Source organism: Thermobia domestica, chromosome 7 (genome assembly GCF_964235325.1).
Source record: "Thermobia domestica chromosome 7, izTheDome1.hap1.1, whole genome shotgun sequence".
Taxonomy (NCBI): Eukaryota; Metazoa; Arthropoda; class Insecta; order Zygentoma; family Lepismatidae; genus Thermobia; species Thermobia domestica.
In genome coordinates this window covers 75,237,356-75,264,219 of record NC_137460.1, presented here as the reverse complement: position 1 = coordinate 75,264,219, position 26,864 = coordinate 75,237,356, and the positions used below count along the sequence as shown (strand labels likewise).

At 31.8% G+C, this 26,864-nt stretch overlaps 1 protein-coding gene across 4 annotated transcripts in view; it reads left to right on the top strand.

Moving 5' to 3' along the window:
• LOC145690198 (band 7 protein AGAP004871) overlaps window positions 1-26,864 on the top strand; it is a 402,706-nt gene that overhangs the window by 367,700 nt on the left and 8,142 nt on the right. For 3 of the 4 annotated variants that reach the window (XM_081764850.1, XM_081764848.1, XM_081764851.1), the window contains 3 exons: window positions 15,019-15,222; window positions 23,051-23,106; window positions 26,552-26,630. In XM_081764850.1, coding sequence (XP_081620976.1) covers window positions 15,019-15,222; window positions 23,051-23,106; window positions 26,552-26,630 — 339 coding nt within the window. Of the gene's footprint in view, window positions 1-3,375; window positions 3,459-15,018; window positions 15,223-23,050; window positions 23,107-26,551; window positions 26,631-26,864 lie in introns of all 4 variants that reach the window. The other variant, XM_081764849.1, reaches the window with a different exon arrangement.

Below are 26,864 nucleotides of genomic sequence, written 5' to 3'. Positions count from 1 at the left end.
AGTTGAAACATGATCGCTTTTTATGCTTCTTGAATGGCTAATAAATTAGTTACATTTTCGCAACTGAAAAGCTATATTGACTTCATGTCACCTATCAGACAAAATAAAGATGGGTATCGGTAGATAAGGTTATCGCAAAAACAAGTTGATTTGCACAATTAGATTATAAGTATCTGGAATGTACAATAATGTATTAAGTAGTATGATCATTTTATTGAGAAAGGAAAGTCGAAGTAATTAATATATAATTAATTAATGAGAAAAGACTTATTATTAAAAAGTACAAATAAGAGAAGAATCAAATTTAATAATTGTCATAAACTGAAATTCCATACAGAAAAAATGTATTTACCCAAACAAAAGCCAGCTTAAGATGAAACGGGTCACTTCTAATTGCTCTGGTACTTTATTACAAAATAATATTTCTTGCAGTATAACGTTCATAACTTTTATCTCAATTTTGTCACAACTTAATTTTATAGCCTTTTAAATACTCTTGATAACTTTAAAATCTTTATAATGTTTCTGGTATATTAATGAAATAATAAGGACGAACCTTTATGAACTGACTTTAAAAATGTCAAACATGTACACTGATACCGGAAAATTTTACTACCTATGATATTTCTCTAGAACGATTAAAAGTGTTAGGAATATAACCTATTTCTGTTACATGATTAAAGCTTATCTCAGTAAATGGCCAATTATTTAGTTTACTCTACAACTTTGATTTAGTTTATTCTCTATATTTACTAGCAATAAAACTTGCTTGATTCACAGCTTCAAAACTACACGTTCTCTAATTGTTTTTTTCTTCCTCAAGTTTCTGCAATTATCAATTAAACTCTCTTAATTATAAAATTCTACTTCTTGTGCTTGATAGTTTAAATCGGAACTTAAAAGTACCTTTTCTAAAATTCATAATTTATTCTTTATCACTTTTCATTTGTTTATTTGTTCTAGATACAGATTAGTGTTTGAGTTGAAATCAACATTTTCTTAACTTAAAGCAACAGGTTAGTTTTCAGCTGCACTTCCTTTAATTTTTTGACTGGGAACTAGTTTTGTGCGTTGTGTAATTCTCTTCTGGGTTTTCAGCTCTGATACTGTGCTTTCTTCAAGTAACAATTTAAATATCTTCTTATTTAAAACTATAGTTCCTGCGATTAATAATTTGAATTTTGATATAAAAGATTTATACTTTTCTACAAGTAAAAGTTAGTGTTGTTAAACTTCAGAGTAACACTTTCAGCAACTAAAAACTATTCGAGATTTTTTTAGTCTAAAAGCAGAATTCAGAGCTTCTGTTCTGAGAAACAAATGCAAAACAGATTTTATATAACCCTATTAGCAGTTTTCAGAAAGAGACAACTCGATTTTCTGCTATTCAAACTTGTTGTCGAAAGTAGCACATAAATTCTTTGTATAAAAACTTCATTTTTTCTGGTAATGATTTAGTTCGTAATTAACGAGCTAGTAGTTTGTGGTTCATTTCTCAACTTTAAAATTACATTTCCTACAAGCAGAAGTACGTTATCGAAATTAACCTTATATCTTATTTAGGTAAAAAGTTAGTTTTAACTTTCAAGACGCACTTTCCGCGGATTATAGTGCAATTGTAATCTTGAAACTACGTCACCTTCAATTTTAGTGTTTTCACCTTTAAAGCTGTCTTGCTGTCAATAATACCCTGTACTCTGAAAAACTGTACTTTTTGCAAATATTCTTTAACTTCTAATCCATATTTTCTGTAGTTACGGTATATTATTTAGCCTCCTTCTTTCTCTTTTAGTGTCATTGCGTAATGACTTCGATTACAGTTTATAAAACGAAAACGGGAATGAAAGCAATATATATAGTACACGCAATACATCAAAGAAAATATTTTCTAGTTCTATTTTCTAGTTATCAAGTCCATACACATGTGTTTTCAATTATTCTTTTGCGTGTTCAGGAGTTAAAAGCATTTGTGGTTCATATATAGTCCAGAGTGATTCCGTCCTCTTTTATTGTCACTTTCAACAATGGAGCAGGTTAGGTTTGCTCTTATGGAACGTTATATCGAATATTTCATTGGGAGACAATTTTGTTGGTCGTTTATTAAATAAACAAAAAGAACATTCGTCACGCTAAATATATTATATATGATCGTCAATACACCATTATCTACTCTACTTTGTGACATTCGTTAGGTAAAATATATTTTGTATGTTGAAGTTTAGCGTTCTTTTCCAGCAGCGAGGCTATATGTGACGTAAACCTATAGTTTAAGGTGGAACCTGAACCATCATAATGTGTTCAATTCTCTCCGATCGGGCATTGAACTGGAACCACGTATAAAATATATTCTTGGTTTGATACATCTAAAAATTGACATTTTACGTAACGTATCAACTTCATACTTAACCTCAACCAATCAATGTAAAAGTAATTTTGTTTCACTCGCCTTGTACAATTTGTCAAGCTTGTTCAATTTAAGTTTTATCAGAACATATGGTCTTAAAAAGCCTGATTGATTTAGTCAAAATATAACGAAAGTTAATAAATTGTTTTATTGTTTTATATTTGATGGGTTTTCGAACGTTTTTTTTTTAACTCGTCTTCTAATTGAACTGTCGCTGTTTTTAATATGTGAACATAATCTTATAGGAGGTATGGTATCTCAGTGGTAGAGCGCTTACCTTTGGTGCGGAGGGTCCCTGGTTCTATTCCCGGCCAAGTAAGTTTGTGCTAGACAGCATCATGTCCGTGAGTTTTCTAGGGGTACTACCGTTCCCTCCCACTTTCTCATTCCACCAATTTCTTCCATTATCATTTACTTGCCTTAATCATCCGTCTCCCTTAGCTTAAAGAGCATAATCGTGGAATGTCAAACTGAAATATTTCATTTCATAATCTTATAATGCGTTAGCAAATAATTGAATCTACGACCAGATTTTACTTCAATTTACATTTTCTATTTGCGGAGATCAGAGGCAATACTTTAAACGTGTTAGGAATAAGTTTTGTTTATGCCTAACAGTATTATTATTATTATTACACAGTAACTATTCATTTACTTTCTCACATAAGATCATAATTTTGCTTTTTCTTAATTTTCATTATTATTATTCTTTGTGTTTTGTTAATTCAGTGCACAATCAACCATGTTCATTAACCTCTTGCATACCAAACCTTTGTCTACCTACAAATACTTGTTCCACTGGCAGCTGCATGGTTAAGTTTAAAAAAAAAAAAAAACAATAGAACGTAGTAGTAAATTTTAAGTGTTATCATTTATGTGTAATCATGCCAATGTGTCAATGTATGTAAGGGAAAAAAAAGTTCTGCACTTTAGGCTTTGTAATTACATAACAAAAACAAACGTTCTTGCAGGCATATTCTTTATTCTCCCCTGCATCGACTGTTATGCAAGAGTTGATCTACGAACCCTCACGTACGATGTTCCTCCACAGGAGGTAAGAAATCAGGCTTGGAAGCTTTTTGCCAGTTTTCTCTTCCAGAAGTAACTGCTTCTGGCAATGATTGAACTCTTGCGTGCGTTCCTACACAACACGGATTGAATCTTTTATTATTTGTTATTTATTGTTCTACTGCACAATTATGCATGTTTTTTTTTTCTGGTAAGATTGCCCAATAAAACAAAACAAAGTAAACAATAATCTTGTAGTGACGATTTTTTTTTTAATCTAAGGATTATTAGTCTTAGTAAGTTATAAGTAATGAAAGCGGCCACCATGAGTTTGTGCCACTTTGAACTACAAAGATGGTAGCATGTGAAAAACAGAAATAGTCTAAACTAGTAATTGAAATCGAAATATCAAACTAACACACTAGAATTTTGGCGTAAAAGATTATTTTTTACTATGTAAACGAGAGGTATTCATCCCATAGTCCGCGGGGCCACAGATGACTCACAGAACTCTGCCGTTCCCCACGCCTTTTTGAAATATTAATACTCAAACATAAAGACAAAAAGTTATGACAACATTTTACAGTTAAGTATGCCACAGTACAGCTTAAAGCCCGCGAATGTCATTGAAATCGTTAATTTGGCCAATGCTGTATGGCGAATTGAAAACTACTACTGATGTAGACCAACTAGTTTTTTGTTGGTGAAGATGACTTTTTAATATACATCAGTTATATATGTAACGTATCTTCAACCGATAATTATTCAACGTAACTAGTGATTATTAGAAAACAATATGTTGATACACATTGATCCCTTGAAATCTAGGAAGAAGAATCTTTAAAAAAATAAGTTTCTCAAGATCTTATTCAAAAGAGTTTTTTTTTCTTAATTTTAACATTAAGAAAAATAAAATTTCTACAAAAATCTGTTCAAAATATACTCTTATTTGGAACAAAATTGTTAAATTGTTGCTGCTTGCTATTCTAGAATTTTGGATTTTTACTTTAATACAACCACAGCATAGGTGTCCGCAGGATTTTTTGCAGGAGGAGGAAAAGTCTGTGATTCTTTGACTTTTACTTTTATTTTTTAAAATTATTTGTTGTCTTTTGGCATATAAGGCTCAGCTCGAGGGGGAAGAATATGGTAAGGAGTTGCGTAGGGGCTGATTTGTGTGTTCATGGCATAGAGACAGAAAAAGAGAAAGGTTTTGTATTTTGCAACTACCTAGTATCACGTAATAGGTACTTTTACAGCAGAAGTTTGAAACGTAAATAAATAAAGAGAATATTGGAAAGTTACACTTCAAAAATGTTGCTTGTGCCCAGAAACTTAATTCAAATAATAGATCCACTTGAATTTCAAGGAGAGGTCACGGCTCCCTTTGTCCCCATTGCAGACGTCCGTGCATCATAGTCATCGTTCTCGTCTCTCGTGACCACAGTATTATCACAGATAGACAAACAACAGTTTTTTGTACAATTATATACAAGCTTCAAGTATTTTATAGAATTGTTGCAAAGTGGCATTAGTGTAATAGCAACTACAGAATAACGCTACTGAAGACAGCCATTTTGGAACTATAGACCGAAATATCTGTTTATTATGGTAAACTTACTTGTTCCTATATTACTGAAAAGCATGATTATAATATCTTAAATTATAACTAATCTTATTCAGGAAGTAAATGAAGATTTTGGTTTGTTTTCGGAAAACCATTATGATTTGATGAATCAAGGACACTTCATTCCAATTCTTCATTCTTCATTCCATTTATTTGTTTGTCGCAATATTCTTAAATTCCATTCATCCAAAATGTGCTTTTATATTAAATAAGTGCAGTCTTGTTCAGCAGTGTGTTTATTTTTCTTATCTAAAATTAGGTTTTACAATATGAAATAAACCATTATATAAATAACAAAAGAATTATAAAAGAAGAAAGATTTGACTCAGAAAAAAATAAATTCATTTTCATTAAACAACAAGATGTTATAATAGCTAGGCCAAATAGTTAAATTTGCAAACGGCAATGATGCTTATAGTTATAATTAAACTATACCATACTTAAATTTTCTTACTCTGTAATATTTCCTGCTCTAACTCACATTTTCTTCTGTAACTCTACAATATTACATATACAGAAACTTGTTTGTTAGCTACTTTTTACAATACACTCAAAAGTTTTTTAACACATAATGTTTCCTACTCTAACTCAGAAATTTCTTTCTGAAATTCTATAATAGTATTGTATACGCTTGTCAATTAATCACTTTTTACAAGAAGCTTTAAAATTCTTAATCTCTATTTCTCGAAAGATGATTTTTCAAGCTTATTCCAATGTGGCCGATGTGTCGGTAACTCATTACTGTATAATTCTTTTATATTAGTGTCATTTGTAATTCTATCAAATACTTGAATTATACGTCTCATTGTTCAAATATAATTACATAATAGAAATCTGGGATTATCTGTGTTATTATACAGCATAATACAACATAAGTGACATAAATAATGGTCCAAAACTTTAACATTATAGCAATATCCATTTTTATTATACAAGAAACAAGTGGATTCCATATAACCAAGAAGAGTAACAGACACTGTGCATTTATTTAACACTGTACAATTAGTGAAACAAAGTGTGAAAGAATGGTCATAAGAATCAAGATGTTATTACGTGATATAATTTAAAACATTCTTTTATAATGGGAGATTTTGCCTGATCTAACAACACACTACTAGAATTCACTGCAAATGAATTTCTTAATAATGAATTAAATAAACATAACACATTGACTGAAAAAGTGTGTTAGATCTTTCAGGGGGTATTTGTATATATATATAGTTTAATATAAATATTAATAAATATATTTATATTAATTATATAAATATGATTATATATATATATATATATAAAGTTTAAATTACTATAAATATATATAAAGTTATGTCGGTTTCCAATTTAAAGCAAATTTATTGCTTTTTTCTATCCTTATTATTAGTGGATTAATGAATGTATATATTTATGATAGGGTGACACTTAGTAATTTTGAAGAGTCTTCAACATATTAACCATTTTGATTGATTAACCTTTAAAATAAAGTGCCATTTCTTGTTTATTTTCCCAAGGCACTTCCAAATACTTGAATAGTTGTTTCATCTTCCTGAATATCTGTATTAAAATGATCTAAGTCCTATTTCTCGACTCTAATTTGAATATAAGGAAATTATTGACTTTTTATTCGCACAAAGATACATATTGAAGCAAACTTTTTATAATACAGAATAAAAAGTAAATATATGTTTATACATAGTATATACAGTTGTAACGTTGTTTCTTCTGCTACGTTACATTCCCTGGTTCTAAATGTATATATTGAATATTCATAAAGCACACGAGATTATCATGAATCACTTAACATAGTTATTCACTTTTAGATTATATATATTTTCCCACATATATCTTATTTGTCACATTATAATATTATACATTCAGTCTATATAAGATGGCTCGTCGTTCTATCTATCTTTCTTAGTTACCATAACAACAACAACAAACAGATAAACAAGTTGTCTTAGCAACGAAATTAAGAAATATCTCAATATGATACAAACATTTAAATTATTTCTTTATATTTTTCTTCTTCTTCTTCTTAATTGCTTGTGCCTTTAAAATAGCACCTTTGCCCGTAAATATAAACAATACTTGGTAAATACATACAAATATAGACACTATCGTTGTGCAGTATATATATATATATATATATAAGGTAAATTCCGAATTGACATATACATATTAATTATGAAAAAGCAATTTCAGTATTAAATGTACAAATCATTCACTTCGTATTTTACAAGAAATCAAAAGAAACTTCCAAACGTATATCAATATAGACAAATAAATATCTTTTAGCCTTTAGTAGTTTAATTGCATTATGGGGCTTTTTTTTTTTTTTTTTGTTATTCTTATTTAAGAAGTAGTAGCGTTCATATGACCTTGTTTGACAACAGACTAATTTCGTAATATTAAATTAAGAGCTAAATTCTCAGATACCTTTACCGGAGTAGTCAAAAGGGTTCACAGTAGTATTCAGGAATTATGGATTATTGATGAAGGTTTAGCGAAAAACTCAAAGTGAACGCCCTTACATTATCGGTTATTTATGGCATGACAAAAATTTCACAAAAAGGGGGTTCCTATTAGGCCTATCATTTCCTGATGGTCTCATCCGACATATAATCTTTCTAAATGGATCTGTGAATATAACTCTGACAACATACTGAATTTTAAATACGTTGTTGCAAATAGTCAGGAAGTAAAAAATGAAAATGATGTTTTCGTTAGTGAATGGTAGCCAGTTAAAATAGCTCCCACAGATGTAGTTGATATGTTTAGCTCAATACCCTCTCCTCTAACTATTACATGCACTCGGAATTGGTGGAGACTGAATAAATGTATTGACCTTAAAATATATGGAATGATAAAAATCCTTGAAGTGTGCTTACTTAACTATTTCACAGTTGAAGATCAGCACTATTGGCAAGAGGACAGGTTCTCCATAGGTAGTCTACTTTCCCCTTTACTAGCCAATGTAGTTATAAATAACTGTAAAACAAGTATTTTAAGTATTTTGGAAAATCATGAACTTAAATACATAAAATATTTTTGGTTTTGTTGATGACACGCTTGTAATTTACAAGACTGAAGAACAGTTAAAAATACTTTTAGTCTAACTAGAACAAATAAATAATACAATTAAATTTCTAGTAGAAAAGGAAGAAAATAACATTACACATACATTTATTGGATCTCACTTTATACAGACTCTATAACATAACTTCAAGCAAAAATGTTTAGAAAATGTATCTCCAGTAATGTGCATAGAAAATCAAGACATCTGTGGAAAGTCAAGGCAAACATTTGGAAAAATACGTTTATTAGAGTATACAGATTGCTTACCAGAGTATCTAAAGCAAGAAATAGAATACATCATTGATTTAAAATGAAATGAAATCTTTAAGTTTTACGTCCCACGGTTATGCCGGCTAGGTGATTATGAGAAATGAATGAAATGGTGGAATGAAGAAAGTGAGAGGAAACGGAAGAACCCCGAGAAAACCCACGAGCACGGTGTTTGTCCACCACAAAGTCCACACGGCGCGAGCTGGGATCGAACCAGGGACCCCAAGCACCGGAAGTGAACGCTCCACCACTGAGCCACCGTGCCCCCCATCATTGATTTAAGTCTTATTAATGGTTATAATGGGCGCATTATAGAAGGGTGGCAATAAAAGGTGTTTAATATTGTGGAAAGTATGAATACTAGAAAAATAAGAAGAAAAAAAGGATAAAAAATTGAAAAAATGGCTGCCTTTACAGTTTTTTACTAGCTTGTCATTTCGACTACGTAAAATTGCATTGAAACACAGTTTAAAAGTAAGCCTGAAACCATTTAGAAATTTGGAAAGGTCTCAGCGAATATAAAAATAAATTTCATTGATAGAAACTATTTGAGCGGCATTTATAAAAGTTTCTGCTCATGTTAGATTGGGATGACCAAATGAAATATTAACATGAGGCTAAAGGACCATTTAAGGGAGTCGAGAGAAAATAATGAAATTTTTGCGGGAGTGTCTAAGCATTTACAGAAAACTAAATATAATGTGGAGGACATAAAGATTTTATACGGTGCAACGTCAACAACAGAAAGTAATGTTTTTGAAACCTGTTTCATTAGGACGAGAAAACTAAAATCTAATACTGAGAAAGGAAACCTAGATCAGGAATGGGATACCATCATTATAAATGTCATCAACAAAATTTTCTTTATTCTACGAGATTTCTTATTGTTTTTACAAAATTTGATTGTAAATATCAGCTCTGTTTGTAAGGTCAATACTAACATAGTTATACTACCTCGTAATTTCAGTACTCTACTTTTTCTCCGAAATTTCTGACTACATGTTTTGTATAATTGTATGTGACTTCATAATCACAGATTATTATGAGTTTGGCAAAATTGAACTGCAGTTGGAATTCATATTGATAATTTTAAGAAGACGGAAAGTTATATTAAGATTAGTGAAAGAAATAAATCTTTTGCATAGGCCTGGAAACAAAAATAACAGCTTCAATAGGTAAAGTATGTGGTAGTGCGTTCTATACATATCATTAATTTAGGAGAGACAATTGTTTGGATTGTCCTTTACGTAGAAACGGTAATTCTTCAAGCTAAATAAACGTTACAAAATTTGAAATCTTTTACTGACACTAAAACAATAAGCATGTAAAGATCTCAATATAGAACATATATTAAGCCTCAATAATCCTCGTTAAAGGTTATTCGTGTATGTAACCGAAATATTGGAGTTTATTCTGCATCAAGGAATACAAATAGGTTAGAAGTTATATTGAAGAATGTATTCCATACGTTCTATCAGTCATTATAGTACATTCTAGTTTGCCGAAATTCTGCATGTTCAAAGCTTATAATAAGGATCTTTGTTTTTGACATTCATAAAATCTTACTGATGAAGAGAATGTAATAAGACTGTGCAGATTTAATTTAATCCTGCAGAACATATAGGCGTTAGTGTTCATTGGTCTTCGAATTGAAATATCGCAAATACTATTGTATGTATTTTTTATTGAATACCTATAATTTGTAGCAACTGCATTATTTCTTATCCAAACAACTAGGGTAAATTTGACAAATAATTAGATTTAACAAATATCTTTTATTTCCTTAAAAATTAAGATCAATAATGTCGAAGTTGTGTACTTACAATTACGTCTATATAGGTGGTTATTACGTATTAGGGTCGTCAGGTTAAACAAGCTCCTAAAGAAAAAAATATATACACATAAGATTAGAATCATTTGACTTGTGAAAACAAATTCAGTCCCATCTGTGAATTCAGTGCTTTTATCCTGAATGTTTTGTGTGTACTTGTGAGTGTAGCATGATTTATATCACTAATCGTGTTGTGTGTGCACGTGTGTCTTAAAAACTGTTTTTACAGGATTACTTTATCACATAGTAATAGTATGCGCACAGTTTGTTACATCTGCAACATATTGCAGCACTATTTTTATTACATTTAAGAAGTGGTCGTTCTATTAAGTTTTGCTCCACAGAGTGGCATTAACCCTCTAGGGACTGCGGTATTTTTCTCTAAATTTCGAAAATTTTAAAGAATTTATAATTTTCAAGGTTTCTGTAAAGTTATCTAATTTGATATACAACAAAAAATTACTTTCTGTTGCCATTTTCGGAAGATGACACGAGATTTTAAACGTATAGAACACGTCAATTTATCGTAAAGGCATTACTGTAAAAAGTTTTTAGAGGGTTAGTAAATTACATGTTATTTATATTTTGCGAATCACCTTTTCTCCTTATTGAAAGGAAGTCTAACAGGAAGGGAGGAGGAAAATGTTTGCTTAAAATAATTTTATTTTCTCAATCGTCGTTATTATAATTTGCACATTTTTCACTCTGTAAATTCTTTACAATTCTAATCAATTTTCATACTATGTGGTTTCTAATTAATTGTTATTGAAAATAAAAGATTGTAATACATTATATAGTCTGTCTAGTGCTTTGTATCTCTATCAAGTTTATATATCTATAATGTATAGTCCCCAAAATTATTTCACCATAGAATTTTTGATGATGATAGGTACGTAAAATTCAGTGTTGAAAGATCTTGAAGCTGAAATTATCGTATTTCTCATCCCATTCACATTTTGATAATATAATTAACCATCGTAATACATGTAAAGTAACCATTTTTCCATTCTAAATATAATAATACAGGACTCAATTTGATATAAATAGTCTTGTTTTATTGAATTTAAAACACACTAAATAGTTCGCTCCTAAAATAGTTTCAAATAATTATATATCGAAATGTACTCAATTTATTAAACTATTTCGTTTCAACACATCTCTCCATTCTAAAGTAACTTGCCAACTTGCCATGTACCGGGGCACCTTTGCTGCATGGACTCTCTGAACAACTAGTTATTAAGCAATCATAATTGGAACAGTTTCGCGTATGAGAAACGCATTATATAAAATTCAGGAGTCACGTCGCACTAAAATTAATGTCTAGAATTGTGGTTGTTCAGCGCGGTAATCGTTTTTTTTTTTTCTTCTTCGTTTTCCTTTGTATCAGACCATACTTTCTTGACAGTGAGTGAGTCTGACTTTAGTTTCCTTTCTGACGGTAAATAAGTGCGGCATTGCCTTCTCATTTTCTTGACGATGAAGAATCTCGCATCGCCTTCTTATTATTTTCTTGAAGATAACTGAATGTATCATCACTATCCTATTTACGTCTTGATGATGATTGAATCTGGCATTACTGCATTATTTTCTTGTTGAAGATGAGTTAGTCTACAGTTTCCTCCACTTTTTTTCTTGACAATAAGAAAGTTAACACTGTCCTCTTGACAATGAGTGAGTCCAGTATTATTTTCATATTTTTCTTTCATTTGCAATAAATAATTCTAGATTGTCCTGTTATTTTCTTACTGACTATGAGGGAGTGGAACAATACTTGCTTGTCCTTCTCCTATTTGAACATTCTTCCACAATGTTTATTCATTTGATCTTACGTCTGTTCAATTGCACATATCAGTAGAAGACAGAGCTCTATGGATTAGTAAACTCTTAATGTCTTTAGCTTTATAATCACCTTTTTGAGATTTATAACCGTGACAGAAATACATAGCACTACTCTGTATATATATATTTGATTCATTATAAGTTCTTACTCTACTAATATCGATATATATATCTATACCTAGTTGAAGTGAATAGTAATGACAATATATATGTTTTTAAAGTCGTCAAAATTCAGCAAGTATACTCTTAAAAAGCAATAAGCTTTATTATAGACATAATAAAAAATATAAAAAGTATTTTATTTTAAATCAGTGCATATAAGGAAGATAGTTTTTTAAAAAATAATTCTCAAATATTTTTCAGATCAGAATATAATTGTAACTCAAACAAGAAGTTATAAGTTCATGACATTGAGATATTTTCTGCATTCTAGTATAAGATGAAATCGTGTTTTTAAATATCTGAAATATATTTGTATATCATTGCTCAATCAAAATCAAAATAATTAGAATTGTTGATTTGTTTTCAATATTAACTTGTTTAATATAATTATCATATATTAATTGTTTGGTAACTTAGATACAGAAATTTCATGTTTTATTGTAGTTATACGTCTGTTACAGCAAGAAGATTTAAGATGGAATGTGAGTAATATTAATTCTATTTTAAAATCATTGTGTAATCGTCATCAAAAGTGCATACCTATCTCACACATCAGTTCTTTTGTCATTAACTTCGGGAAAAGTGGAGCAATTTTAGTATTGCTTTCGATTATTTCTGCATCAGAGGTCCAAGGTTCCCTCTTTGGCTAAATGGTTAATTCTTTTGCCTTTAATGTTGGAGACACTGAGTCTGATTATCTATGTAAGCTCTTGTAGTTTGGATCCATAGTTAAGAAGAAGCAGGAGTGAATACAACTTGTATGAATTAAGAGTAAGTAAGAGAGATCGGAATTGATGCATTGTACTTCACAGGTCTTTTTACGCCTGTCAATGTGTAAAATTCAGTAAAGAGTCTGACCCAAAAGTCAGTATTATATAGAAAACATATAAACACAGTGACATAAACACAAGGGTAAAATTAGTAACATAGTGGAATATTAATCTTCTTTGCCGGCACTACGCCGCAAAGGTAAAGAAAGATGCAAATTAGTATGAATGACAAAAGAGAAGTAAAATACAGGGTGATTAAAAAAACAGGAAAGTTTGAAAATTAAATAATTTCATTAAAACATTTTTTTAAAATCTCATTTAATAGTAAAAATATTGCCATTTTAGAATACACAAAAAGAAATAACTAGCATACAAATCAGGGGATCTGAGAGGCCATTGAATGTTTCCATGTTTCGAAATTACATGTTCCCCAAACAATTGGCTTACAGCAACCATCGATGTTCGTGCTGTGTGGGACGTTGATTCATCTTGTTGAAACCAGGCAATAATGTGTGGAAATCTGTAGTTGTTGCACAACAAAGGTTTCAAACTTGGCGACGTAACGATTCGATGTGACTGTAATCGCATGCCATTCTCGTCCTCAAAAAAATAATGGCCCATCACATTGTATGATGACATAGCACACCACACAGTAACTTTGTTGCTGTGCAATGGACGCTGGTGTAGGTCCATAGGATTCTCTTGTGTCCGTGGCGTTTAAAATTGAAATGACGGCGGAATTCTCTACGTGCCTCCTTCGCATTGTCATTGTTCTTGTAAAACGTTTTGTTCACGAAATCACGTTGCGCACTACTCCAAGCATTCATGATAATGACAGGGTGTCGTTGACAGGCTGGCATACGTTATTCAGTATTACCAAACGCCCACTGTTACCAACAGAACTTTCAAAATTTCCCGTTTCTTTGAATCACCCTGTACATGTCGGCATTTTCACTTGAACTTAAAACGAAGGAAGCATTTAGTGAGACAATAGACAGATGACATGAATTAAGACTTCGATGTATCACGGGTCATATTTTTCATTATATATCTTGGCTATATGAAAGTTTTTAATTATTATAGATTTACTTTGTAATATTTTTATGACAGAAATAGTTGAACGTTAAACGATAGATACGTTAATGCAGCTGTACCGAAAAAGTTCCATGAACCATATATTAAAGTTGAAATTTATTTTATTAATAATATATTTTCTTATGAAGATTTCGATTATTAATATAATAAATTTAATAAATTTAATAACTTTAATATGACTATGAAGCTCTCATTGTATCTGTCTTTATATTGAACTATTGTTCCAATTTTTCCAAATAACTTCATAGACCCGAAATGCACAGTATAATGAAAAGTGTTTATTTCTCCTGTTAAAATCGAAGCTTTTAATTCATACTAGCTGTATCCGGGACCCGTATAGCATTTTTATTCTGCCTAGGAATACTAAAAATTTGCCGTCCCGTCAATATCAATAAGTCCGATGTAGAAAATTTGAGGCAGTAAAGTGAATAATCAGTCTTTAAGTGGAAGAGTAAAATAATAATAAAAATAAAAATAAAAATGTATATACAATAAATGTAATAATAATACATAGACAATATACTGATAATAATATATTAATAACAATAGAAAATTTCCCGCCCCTGGCCAAGACCCATGTTGGCCTATACGTAAATATACCCTGGCTGTATCACTCCTGTTCCGTCGTAAGCTGTAGATTCATGCCTCATATAGCCTCGATGTCGAAAGCAAAAGTTAAATTAACAAATTAAATAGAGTCATTTGCTATGAAGATTATAAGAAAATAACGTATGAGATGGGTATTCACTTTTACGGGTGACTGCGCTCTAATTCGTTAGCTATATTATTATGATATATTACAATCTTACATGAAGGAAAATTCAAGCGTACAATTCAATACCCTCTAATAACTAGATACAATATTGCTAAGCTTAATTCATTTTACACCCTTCTTGATATGTACTTTTTAAAATTAATTAATTAATTAATTGTTATTTACTAGGTGCTGACGAAGGACAGCGTGACAGTGTCCGTGGATGCTGTAGTCTACTACAGAGTGTCCAACGCCACTGTTTCAGTGGCCAATGTGGAGAATGCCCATCATTCAACCAGATTGTTGGCACAAACCACATTGAGGAATACCCTTGGCACACGAAACCTTCATGAAATCCTCAGTGACCGAGAGACTATATCAGGTGCCATGCAGGTAAGAATGAAAGTATGTGATCTCTACTTTACTACTGTAAGGTTTAGTTCACAATACAAATAGATTTAAAAGCACAGATGAATTATGAAAGAAGACCTAAGCTTACAAAAATCAAATAAAACTTAACGAAATTTTCGCACATTTCGGGGAAGCATCAGCGTTCTTCTAATCTAAAGTAAGAAGATAAAGAGGTGAAAATTTAGGTTAAGTGAATAAATAAAAAAAGAAAGAATAGTGGGTATACTGACTATGAAACAAAAATACACAGTTTTCACAATGCTGCAAAATTTTCAGAATTTATTTTTCATTTTCAAGAACCTTGAAAATTCTGTATAGTGGCAAAGGGTTCTTGATTCCGTCTAGATGGTATATTCTATTTTGTTCTTAGTTATCAATATAAGCTAAACTTTTCGTCCTTATCTTGTTATTTCAGCAAAATTCGCTCATTTTATTTAATTTTTTATACGTAAGAAGATAAGTTTGGTATTCTTTGAACAATCTCTAGTTGTAAAGCATAACTTTCAATAAAGCTATGGACTTGCGGTTATGAGATGGACTTTTCAAATGACATTAATACATAGTTTGTTTGGTTACTTGATTTGGAAAATCTAGCGTCCCATACAGCACCGAGGCTAAATGAGACGTGAACCTATACCTTAACGTGGGATCCAAACCACATGAGCTTCCAGTGGTTACTACAGACATAGAGTTGATAAGTTTATTTACTTATTTATTTATTAAATTTATTTATTTTGACTCATTTTTCTTGGCAATTTTCCTCGAAAAAGAGCCCGAAATCTCGAAAAGCTAGAGTAATACTAATACATACACACAGAAAGCAAGTATCCAAGTGATTTTAGACTAAAATATTTATATTTTCTTTAGTTAAAGTAGTGACATTTTAAGTTTTAAATAATAATGATACATATTTGTAGTTGATTTTTTTTTTTATTAAAATTGTTTTCTGGTTCGTGTGATCCAAACAGAAATTGCTCTCAAGCTAAAATAATTATATATACATTTCCTTTTAAAAATACTTCTGTTAACTTGTAATATATTAATGTAATGTTATGTTCGCAATAATAGAGAACTCTAGAAGCTAGATGGATTCTTAGTATATGTTTGGAAAATAACTTCAACAATATTATAATATTAGAAAAGTGTTTTATAAAGGACCTATCAGGTTGCAATGATGTGAACTGACTTTGGGGGAGATGGCTAAAATTCACCTTAAATATAGAAGAGACTATGTAGATTCTATATTCCAAAAACAAATTGTCCTAAAGTGGATAGAACATAGTCAAGAAAAGCATGAAACATTAACGTTAATGTCGATGGAAAATCAATGAAAAACAAATAATTCCTCCACTTATCTCAAAAATTTCAAGAGGAATATGGCTGAAATTCAGCTCAAATGTAGAAGAGACTATGTAGATTCTATATTCCAAAAGCAAATTGTCCTAAAATAGATAGAACATAGTCAAGAGAAGCACGAAACATTAACATTCATGTCAATGGAAAATCAATGAAAAACAAATAATTCTTCCACTTATCTCAAAAACCACAAGAAGAATATGGCTGAAATTCAGCTCAAATGTAGAAGAGACTATGTAGATTCTATATTTCAAAAACAAATTGTCCTAAAATAGATAGAACATAGTCAAGAGAAGCACGAAACATTAACATTCATGTCAATGGAAAATCAATGAAAAAGAAATAATTCTTCCACTTATCTCAAAAACCACAAGAGGAATATGGCTGAAATTCAGCTGAAATGTAGAAGAGACTATATAGATTCTATATTCCAAAAGCAAATTATCCTAAAATAAGTGCAACATAGTAAAACATTGCGAAACATGAACATTAAATTCAATGGAAAATCAGTGAAAACAATGAAGTCGTCCACATATCTCAAAAACTATAATAAGGAGATGGCTAATTGAAAGCTCATAATGAAGAGCTTAAAAACGATGTATAACACTTAAGGTAAATATGTATAGAACATTGTCAAAAGTCAATTGTTTGAGTAAAATCTATAATAATGATAGAGTCTATGTATTTTCTTCGAATTACCTAGGACGCCCCACGCGGAGGTTATGTGCTTGAAATATCTCACATCTGGATTTGGAGTTTCCAGACTCGATTTTGCACGCAACGTGACTTTTGACCTGATCACGTGACACAGTCTGGTCCTTATGGCAACCGGATAAGTCCTTTGTATCAATATTTGAAGAATAGTGCATCATGTCATTACATAATTGTATTTAAAAATAGATAAATGAAAAATTAAAAAAAAAAATCAGAAAGAATTAGAAATCGAAAACCGGGACAAATTATAAAATAAATTTTAATACTTACAGTGATGTTCCAAGGAAGAAATTGTAGTTATAACTAATTCTGTTTACATATCAAACAAAATTCGCTAATCCTTATCCGGGCTGCTAGATTTCTTCTTTCTGTCTTGAAGAAAATGTGTTTGACCATTAGATGACACAAAAATTTTGAAAAAAAAAATAATAAAACTTATAAATATATCTGAAAGCAAGCATAGTAGAGACCCAAAACCTAGGCCTAATGTGGATTGAAAAGTGGCAGAGTTATTAGGAAAATGGTGGGTTATCGAGAATGGGATTTAAAAAGAATAAGTACGAGTGTATCCTCAGTAGATACAGTACTGTACTTGTATGTATTGGTTTCTTGAGAGTACAACAGAGAATAAACTTCCCAATTACCCTTAAACAAGGAAAAGTACGTACTTTATAAAGGCATATAGCCTTTACTGTACATGAAAATGAAAATTAATGAATACATACCGTACAGTAATTTATCTGACAAGACAGACCTCAGAAAAATACTTTCTAAAACATAAGGCTGTCTATAATGAAAATTAACTAGCGCCCGGGTTTTTTTTTTCGCTCTGCCAGGGTCTGGCCGAGTTATCCGGACTACCGGGTTATCGAGTGCTGAGTTTTAGGGACTCTCGTACTGCATAGCTATCAAGATTTAATGAAAGCGTCGTGCTAATTTTGTTAGTAATAAACGTACTTTGTAACACTAACGATGCACAATCTCAAGGGTAACAAAACTAAATTAGTATAAAAAAAGATAACTAACTTCATCTCTTGTTCCTAAAAGTAAGTTAGTAAGAAGGATAACTAACTAGGAAAAGGCAGTTGTGTAAACTAGCAATCAACATAAAAAGTTCCTCCTTGGACACCAAGTTTTTGCCATGTCGAAACAATTAGATATGTTGGTATGGAAATAACTACATATACGTATTTAACTTTGCACGCAACTTTCTCGAGTAAGGAAAAGTCAACATAAATGATCATTTATTTATAGGCTGAAAATATTGCTATTCCATTAACCAATATCCTTTTATAATCAATATAAAAGAATGAAATCCTTTCTCTTTAATGAATTCTTACTCCATTTGTTCACACCTACTCAAACAGCTTTATCTTAATTACATATGATAAATCGGAGGGAATAACCGATTCTTTATCATAACTTTCTATTTTCTGTTCTCATTGATTGACTCCTCTAAAAGCCCCTGGTGAGGTAAATCAATCAAAGCTTGTTCTTCGGCACTCAATGCTTTTACAACTAAATTGCATATAAATTATTTGAAGTTTAGATGAATTATGACAAACTGAACAGAAACTCTCCTGTCACATGAAATAAACTAGAACGTATATGAGGAGCAGTACCGGTTGTTGAGGGAAGTCACTAAGAAAACAAAACTTCCATAATACTCTAATTCTTACATAATGCAAGTACCTTACGTAAGTTTCTTCCCTTAGTTTGAAGCGATAAAAATTCACTTTTTTTTTTTTACCGATATGACTTCCCTCAAGAACCGCCACTGATCGAAGAACTTTTTAAGACTAAGGGAGACGGAGTGATAATGAATGAAATGGTGGAATGAAGAAAGTGGGAGAAAACTTGAGAATCACAACAAAATCCACATGCGCGGCATTTGTCCAATACAAAGCTCACGTGGCACGAGCTGGGATCAAACCAGGGTCTCCAGGCACCAGAAGTGAACACTCTACCACTGAACCGCTGCATCCTTAGTTGCAGAAGGTCTAATTAGCTAGAATAGAAGAGTTAACGATGAGATAAGCAATTTGGTCATGTTCGGTACCATCAAAGTTCCAAAAGTTTCCAAACAGTGTAAATGCTAAGTAAAGAAAGCTTGGGTTATTATCTGTTTCAGATTTATTTCTATGTAGGTAACATTTCTTACCTGGTTATCTTTGACCCATTTATCCTACAAAATTTTTTCTGTTTTTTTTTCTTTCTTTCTTTCGGAAACTTGAAGAAAACTCTCTTCTATTGTAATAATTGTACGTCAACTTAAAACATAAGCATCGAGGTTCCATATGTTGTGTAGATTCTCAAAATCACTAGAAAAATGTTAGATCTCCATAAAAATTGTTGTGTGTACCTGAAAAATAATGCTCTTTAAAATTCTATTATCAAAATCAACTTTACTGTATGGGAAGCGGGAGCGGGGGAGCTAAGGACTTATCAGCACCCTTGTATGATGTATCCAGGTTCAGGTTTTGTTATATTACCTACAATCGGTAACAAATTCCATCTTTAAACGTTGATTTAAGAGTATGTAAAATACCACGAAATTCCTAGCATCATGAATTCCTGCTGTCTTCCGAGTAATTCACTCACTACCAACAAATTATCATGTCAATACTCAACTGTACGTAATTGCCATTCATCAACTTTTAAAATGATTTCTCAAAGTTCTCATCTTATTTTCAATGATAATATAACCATCAACTCGTTTAACACATATAAAGTGTTATTTTAAGGTCACGGATACAAATTCACTTCGACTATCAAAATGTTTACCATACTATGTTGTATTATCTTCTTGTGGTAGTAGATATGTTCGTAGCAAACCCACTTTTCACCGATTATCTAATTGAATCATTAGTAAAGTTTGTTCAGTTACTATTCGCACAATGTTTTAAGTTGTATATCGCTGTAGTAGATTCTATCCACCACTTGCAAGCAAGATTTTTTTAAACTTTTTTTAGTATTAATTATAATTAAATTATTTATATGCTTGTTAATAATTGTATATATGTTTTTAGTTATATATATATGTAAGAAGTAGATAATGATATAATAGTTAGTAAGGTCTTCATCATCGTTAATTTTGTGTAAAAACATATTTCCTAGTCTTTTAAGAAGATCCTTCTTCTTCTTCCTTGTTGTATGGAAACAAGGTTCCCTTGTTTTTAAGTGACTCTTGATTGCATATGATAATGTTTTTCAGTATTATATTATGATTTATGATAATTTATGATACGATTAATTATAGTAAAATTTAGAATTAAATGAATAATTAATCAAAAACTGAAAAATTGCTAAAAATCGTACTAAATTCACACAAGACTTCACGTGATCTTAAAGCCTCAAGAACGCAACTACCGCTATGAATTTTACAAACTCTAACATAAATTCAAATTTCTCTGGTATATATATTAAGTCACTATTTTTCAATCATAAACAAACAACAGTGTCATCCTAGCATATTGTTCGTTTCTTTGGAAACTCACTGAAAACAAATTACTTCTGAAATATTAGTAGATGTGCATCATGCTTGGTTTATTCACAAAAAAACAAGCCCAGAAAACTGATTATGTCACAGGTAGCTCTAAAGCTACAGCGTCCGCTCAGCAGGTGGGAAATCGAAATTCTAACCCACTCAGTTCAACAATTAGATTTTTCTCTGTTTCCATGATACTTTCTTATTGTTACAAAATTTTATGTATATTAGCACCCAACAATTCTTCTTGTAGTGCAAACAAAAGTCATGTTTTGATCTTTGAAACTATCTCTTCTTTGCAATTTAATATATTGTTTCATTCCAGCACTTAGGTGACTGATATAATCCATACAAAGCTCGCTTCCATTTTAAGACTACATTACGATTTTTCGATTTTATTGCGTCTGGTATTTTTATATAAACTTCAGTTTTTAATTTTCCGTTTAATAACACTGTTGGTATATCCAATTGTTATAGTTGAAGATCATCTTGCAATGCTTTCGATAAGAACATTCTTACTATAGATAACCTTACTACTCGTGAATATACTACTCCGAATGATCGTCATTTTTAACTTGAAAACGTTTAGCCACTAATCTTGCTTTCATTTCGAAGGTCCATTTTGTATCTATTATCAATTTATCACTCGGCGACTTCACTTCTTCCCAAGTTTTTAATTCATTTAAAGCTTAAAATTCTTTTTTATTTCATATTTCCTTCATTATTTAACATAGTTTCTTCGTAAGATGTTGAGTTTCTGAGTAGCGTTAAACAGTACGCCAAGTACACTACCTTCTCATCATCGAAATGTTACAGAGTAATCATGCCATTTTGGTCTCTGCCTATTTCTTCTTTCCCTTTCATTTTCCAATTCGTTTTCTTCTTCATCATCCTGTTTATCGTCTGTTGTTTCATTTCCAACACTATTTGTTCTGCAGTGATAACATTGTTCTCCATATTTACCGTCATTATCTCCTTCTGTTTCATAAGATATTCATTAAATATTATTCCTGGCTACAATAATTTTCTTGTTTTCTTCGTCTCATAATTTGTATCCACCTAAACAGTGCCTACCATGACGATTTTCTTATTCTTCTAGTATAATTTATATTGCAGTTCTTTTGGTACATAATCGTAGGCTGTGCTTTTAAATATTCTTATATCCTTCACGTTACGTTTTCTACATTCCCAAAGTTCACTAGGAATCTTGTCTTTGTTTCTGTTCTGTTTATTCCGTATTCTGTTCTCCTGTTTATTACGTATGCTGAATATGAGATTGCTTCTAAGCGAATTCCTTTCTCTTATTGGTTTCAATTAGGATAGCGCATGCTTTGTCTACTGTATTTCTATTCATGCGTTCTGCTGTCTCATTTAGTTTCGGATTATACCCTACTGTGTTTTGAAGGACAATACCTTTGTCACCACAAAATTGTTTGAATTCTTTTGAGACATTTTCTCCCCCATTATCAGATGTTATTTTTAAAATAATACTACCTAGACGTGTTGTTGCACAATAATAATAGTTTCTTTTTAAACTTTTCAGATATCTCAGATTTGTTTTTAATTAAGTAAACAATAGCAAAATGAGTAGTCATCAATAAATCTGACAAAATAATTATACCGCCCCACGTTGTAGAATTAATTGGCTTACATACCTCACTATGTACTAGTGGTTTTGTTGCTCTATACTCTTGTCTACTAAATTGCCTGTCGTGTTATTTTTCCTAAAACACATTACTCACACAAAATGGTTTCAATCTTATGATTTTTGATATCATTCAAACCATCAACAACATTATTTTGTACCAACCTTTTCACATAGTTCATGTTCGAATGACCACAACGTCTATGCCACAACCTCAGTACATCACTTTTGTTTTCCGACACTGAATAGTTGCAATTATTCTGTTCTACAATTTCCATTTTTTACCCCATACAAAGATCCGATACCATTACCTACCAGTATTAGCTTTCTGTTTTTAATTTTGTTAAGTATTTTTGCACTTCCATCGGAAAATACTACACCCACTCCATTACTTTGTATTTTTGATACCGATAACAATTTTTACCTCAATTCAGGAACCTAATATACATTTCTAATAGTACAGTACTCAATTGCGTAATTGACATAGCTTTTTATCTCTATATTTCCTCCCTGTTATATATAAAATAGCATTTTTAAGGTTTTCTGCTAAATACGTATAATAATATTGATATGATAAAAAATATTCTTCTGTATTCTTTGTTTTTCAGAATGCTTTGGATGAAGCTACTAATGCCTGGGGTATCAAGGTGGAGCGCGTGGAAATGTAAGTTTAATATATATTGTAAAACTCTGTCCCATATAGGATGTAGGTAGAGCGAGGTAATAAAAAGAGTGTCCGGAATCGACTTCCACTACAGGCTTTTATTATAAAAATTCCACTAATTAACAATATTTTACAAAAGTAAAAATACTACAAAGATATTTTCTCTATGCTTGTGAGGTTAGAAACAGGTAGTCTTTGACCGAGAGGTCGCAGACAGGATCTCCACAAAGCCCCGTAGCAGAGTAGGCAGAGTGGCGAAGGATTCCCCAAAGCTCCGTGGCAAGCAGTGAGGGGATTAGTGATTGCAGAGCCCCGAAGCAGGCTAAGCAATTGGGTGTAGGATTCCCAAAGCAGGATAAGCCAGGTGAAAGGAAAAACCAAAAGTCCCGAAACAGACTAGAGGCTTGGGGTTAGGTTACTCCTAATGTTCCGTTGCAAACAGTAGGAGGGACACCAGTAAACTAGTACAGATCCGCTGTCGGCTGCCGAATTTATAGATCCCCAGACGGCGGTGCCATTGCTGCTCTGATGTCGTCGTCTGCTTCATGGGAGGAGCCAGAAGTCCGTCGTCTGCTGGTTGTAGTGGATCCATGTGGTTCACGTAAAACTATGTGGTGTTGTTTATAAACATAAGCGTAAAATGTTGTTTGTACACAATACCACGTGGGATATTACAATATAAACTAAATTCTTAGTTCACATAAGCTAATGTTCAAACTTAGATCGGTTACGTCAGGACCAATTTCCCTTTAAAAATTAATGTTTGGAACAATGCAAAAAGAAAAAAAGAAAAAGAAAACAAAGACGAATTTTGAAGAATAGTATAAATGTGATACTATTCTGCTAATCTTATCTTATTTTAGATTAGCATCTTTTCAGCTTTCTAGATTTAGATTTATTGGTTCATACAACCATTACAACTTGTATAGAAATACTCAAATAGTATAGATAGAACATGTCATATGAATACACAATTAAATTATATATTTTAATAAATAAAGTATTCTTCAGTTGAGTAGTATACCTGCTTTAATAATATATTTTTCAATTCACGTGAGAACAACACTCTGTCTTTTCCTTTTTTATTTTTACCTGTAATTTGGCAGTTTGTTTAAGCATTATTCCTGTATATATACAGTTCGCGCAGAAAGTATTGACGCGACACAAGTGAAAGCTACAACCACAAATAAAAAGACACTGAACATACTACAAAATAAAAGTTAGAATATTTACCGAATAGTCAGTATTTTGTTGAACCTCCTTTCCTCTTCTTGCATACTTTCAGTCGTTGTGGAACATTGAAGGCAAGATTTTGGAGGGTAACGAGTAGCAAATTGTCCCAAACCTTCCTGATGGCAGCTTTCTGCAGAGGCAATGTAGAGATGTCCCTACCCTATAAACGTCTCATGATAGAACATAGGTTTTCTATGGGGTTTAAGTATGGACTTTGCCCTGGCCAATCTTCAAAAAATGAGACAGAAGCATCTTTAAGCCAAGATACCACACTTTTGGCTATATGACAAGGAGCTCCATCTTGCATAAAAAAAAGACGCTCCACTTTTTGCAAATGACGATTCCAATACATCGTTTAATAGCTCGAAATAGTCAAACTGATTCATGGTTTGGTTTCTAGGGAGAATAACTAACTCCCCTACACCACAATAACTAAAGGAACCACAGACCATGATGCTAGCAGGGTGTTTTACAGTTGGATAAGTGTACTGAGGAAGAGTGGGATCAGCACCAGGAGGACGGTACATACGCTTGCAACCATTGCCACTGACAAAAAAACATGGCTTCATCAGTCCACAACACTTTTTGCAGTCATTAACAGTCCAAGTACCATATTTTTTTACAAAAAAAGGCAGTCTTTTGTTTACGATGATTCTCTGTAAGAAGGGGTTTCCGGCGAGCTCTGTAACTTCGTAGCCCTAAATCGTCATGAATCTTCTTCTGCACCGTCCGAAGGGACACATTACCAAGTAATGCAGGATTGTTTTCTTTTAATTCCATAGCTGATAAAGAAGGTTGGTTCTGGAGCTGCCTTTTCATGATCTTTAGTGTCCTTTGAGACACTTTCCTAGGCCTACCAGACTTTGGTCTTGGACGGGGCATTTGACTTCTCCTTCGTCCTTAAAGCGTTTTACCAAACGTTGTACTGTTCTCAGCTTCAGACCCGTTTGCCTAGAGATATCTTTGGATTTTTTACCGGCTTTAAACAGGGTAATCACCACCTCAGTTTCACCAGGCTTCAGCACGTAGTAAGGCATTTTGTCACAAAGAAATTAGATAACAAAGAACACAAAGTAGGAACAAAATTACACGAAATACCAAGAGTACATGCACACGCCAGGTAACCCTGTCGACCAATCAAAGTAAGTTGAAACTTGTTACTCCACAGTAAGCAACATAACAAGTTAGTGTTTCTTGCCAGCGAGTGACAACAGTTTACGCGTCGTCGTTGAGGAAATACAAGGGTGATGTGTAAAAGCGCGAAAAATATTGACGCTAAGTTTTAGGCGTCAATACTTTCCGCGCGAATTGTATATGAGAAATTTTTCAAATAATGTCCTTCTATGAGTAAGTACAGTATACACAATGAATTTCGATTCTTGATTTCATAATTGTAGATTCCTAATTCCTCATTTCTTTTAAACAACTATAACTCTTATCATACTACGCCCCATTACTTCATCTGTACTTCAAAATAATAAAACACGAGGATAAAAACTAAAATTTATATGAAAATATAGTCTGTATAATAACTCACATTTCCAAATGAGTATTATTAATTATAGTCATCTTGTTTTAAAATCGTCTACACAATGATTATTATCATCATGAAAAAAAATTGAAGAATGCAATTGGAATCATTTCGGAAAAAAACAGCTCAAGAAGAAACAAACCAGAAAAGTAGGAAGATAATAATTTTTAAAAAAGAAGGAAATATAGGTTCTAACGTATTTTGTTTGTACATGAGGCAAGCATTGTCAAAATAATATATATATATATATATATGTTTAGTGAGTTAAATATGTGATTGTGGAATAATTAAAAATATATGCCAATTCGGAAATAAAGTCAATTCAACAAAGTTCATTTAAAAAGTTGTAAGGGGCGGCGGTGGCTCAGTGGTAGAGCGTTCACCTCTGGTGCATGGGGTCCCTGGTTCGATCCCAGCTCGCGCCAAGTGAACTTTGTGATGGACAAACACCGTGTGCGTGAGTTTTCTCTGGGTTCTCCCGTTTCCTTCCACTTTCCTCATTTCACCATTTCATTCATTTCTCATCATCACCGTCTCTTTTACCCTAACCGGCATAACCGTAGGACCTAAAACTTAAAGATTTTATAGAAATACTTTATAGTTTCATTTATTGTAAATACTGTACTTATGTACGGACATACTTACGATTTTGTATATTTACCTTCTTTTTTTGTGTTACAGAAAAGATGTTCGTTTGCCGGTACAACTTCAGAGAGCTATGGCTGCCGAAGCTGAGGCAGCTCGAGAAGCCAGAGCCAAGGTTAGTAATAGTGAAATCTTCCTAACATTATTGAAAATAATAATTAAAAAAATGCAAAGATAAGGTAATAAGTATACAAGGATAGATGCTACGATTCTTATTTAAACAATATAAATTTCACGATATATAGACTTTTTCCCAACGAAATATTTGAATTGGAATGGAAATGGAAGTATCAAAGAATTATGACGAATTTCCATATATTTAGTTTCCTGCATTTACTTCTAAATCCAT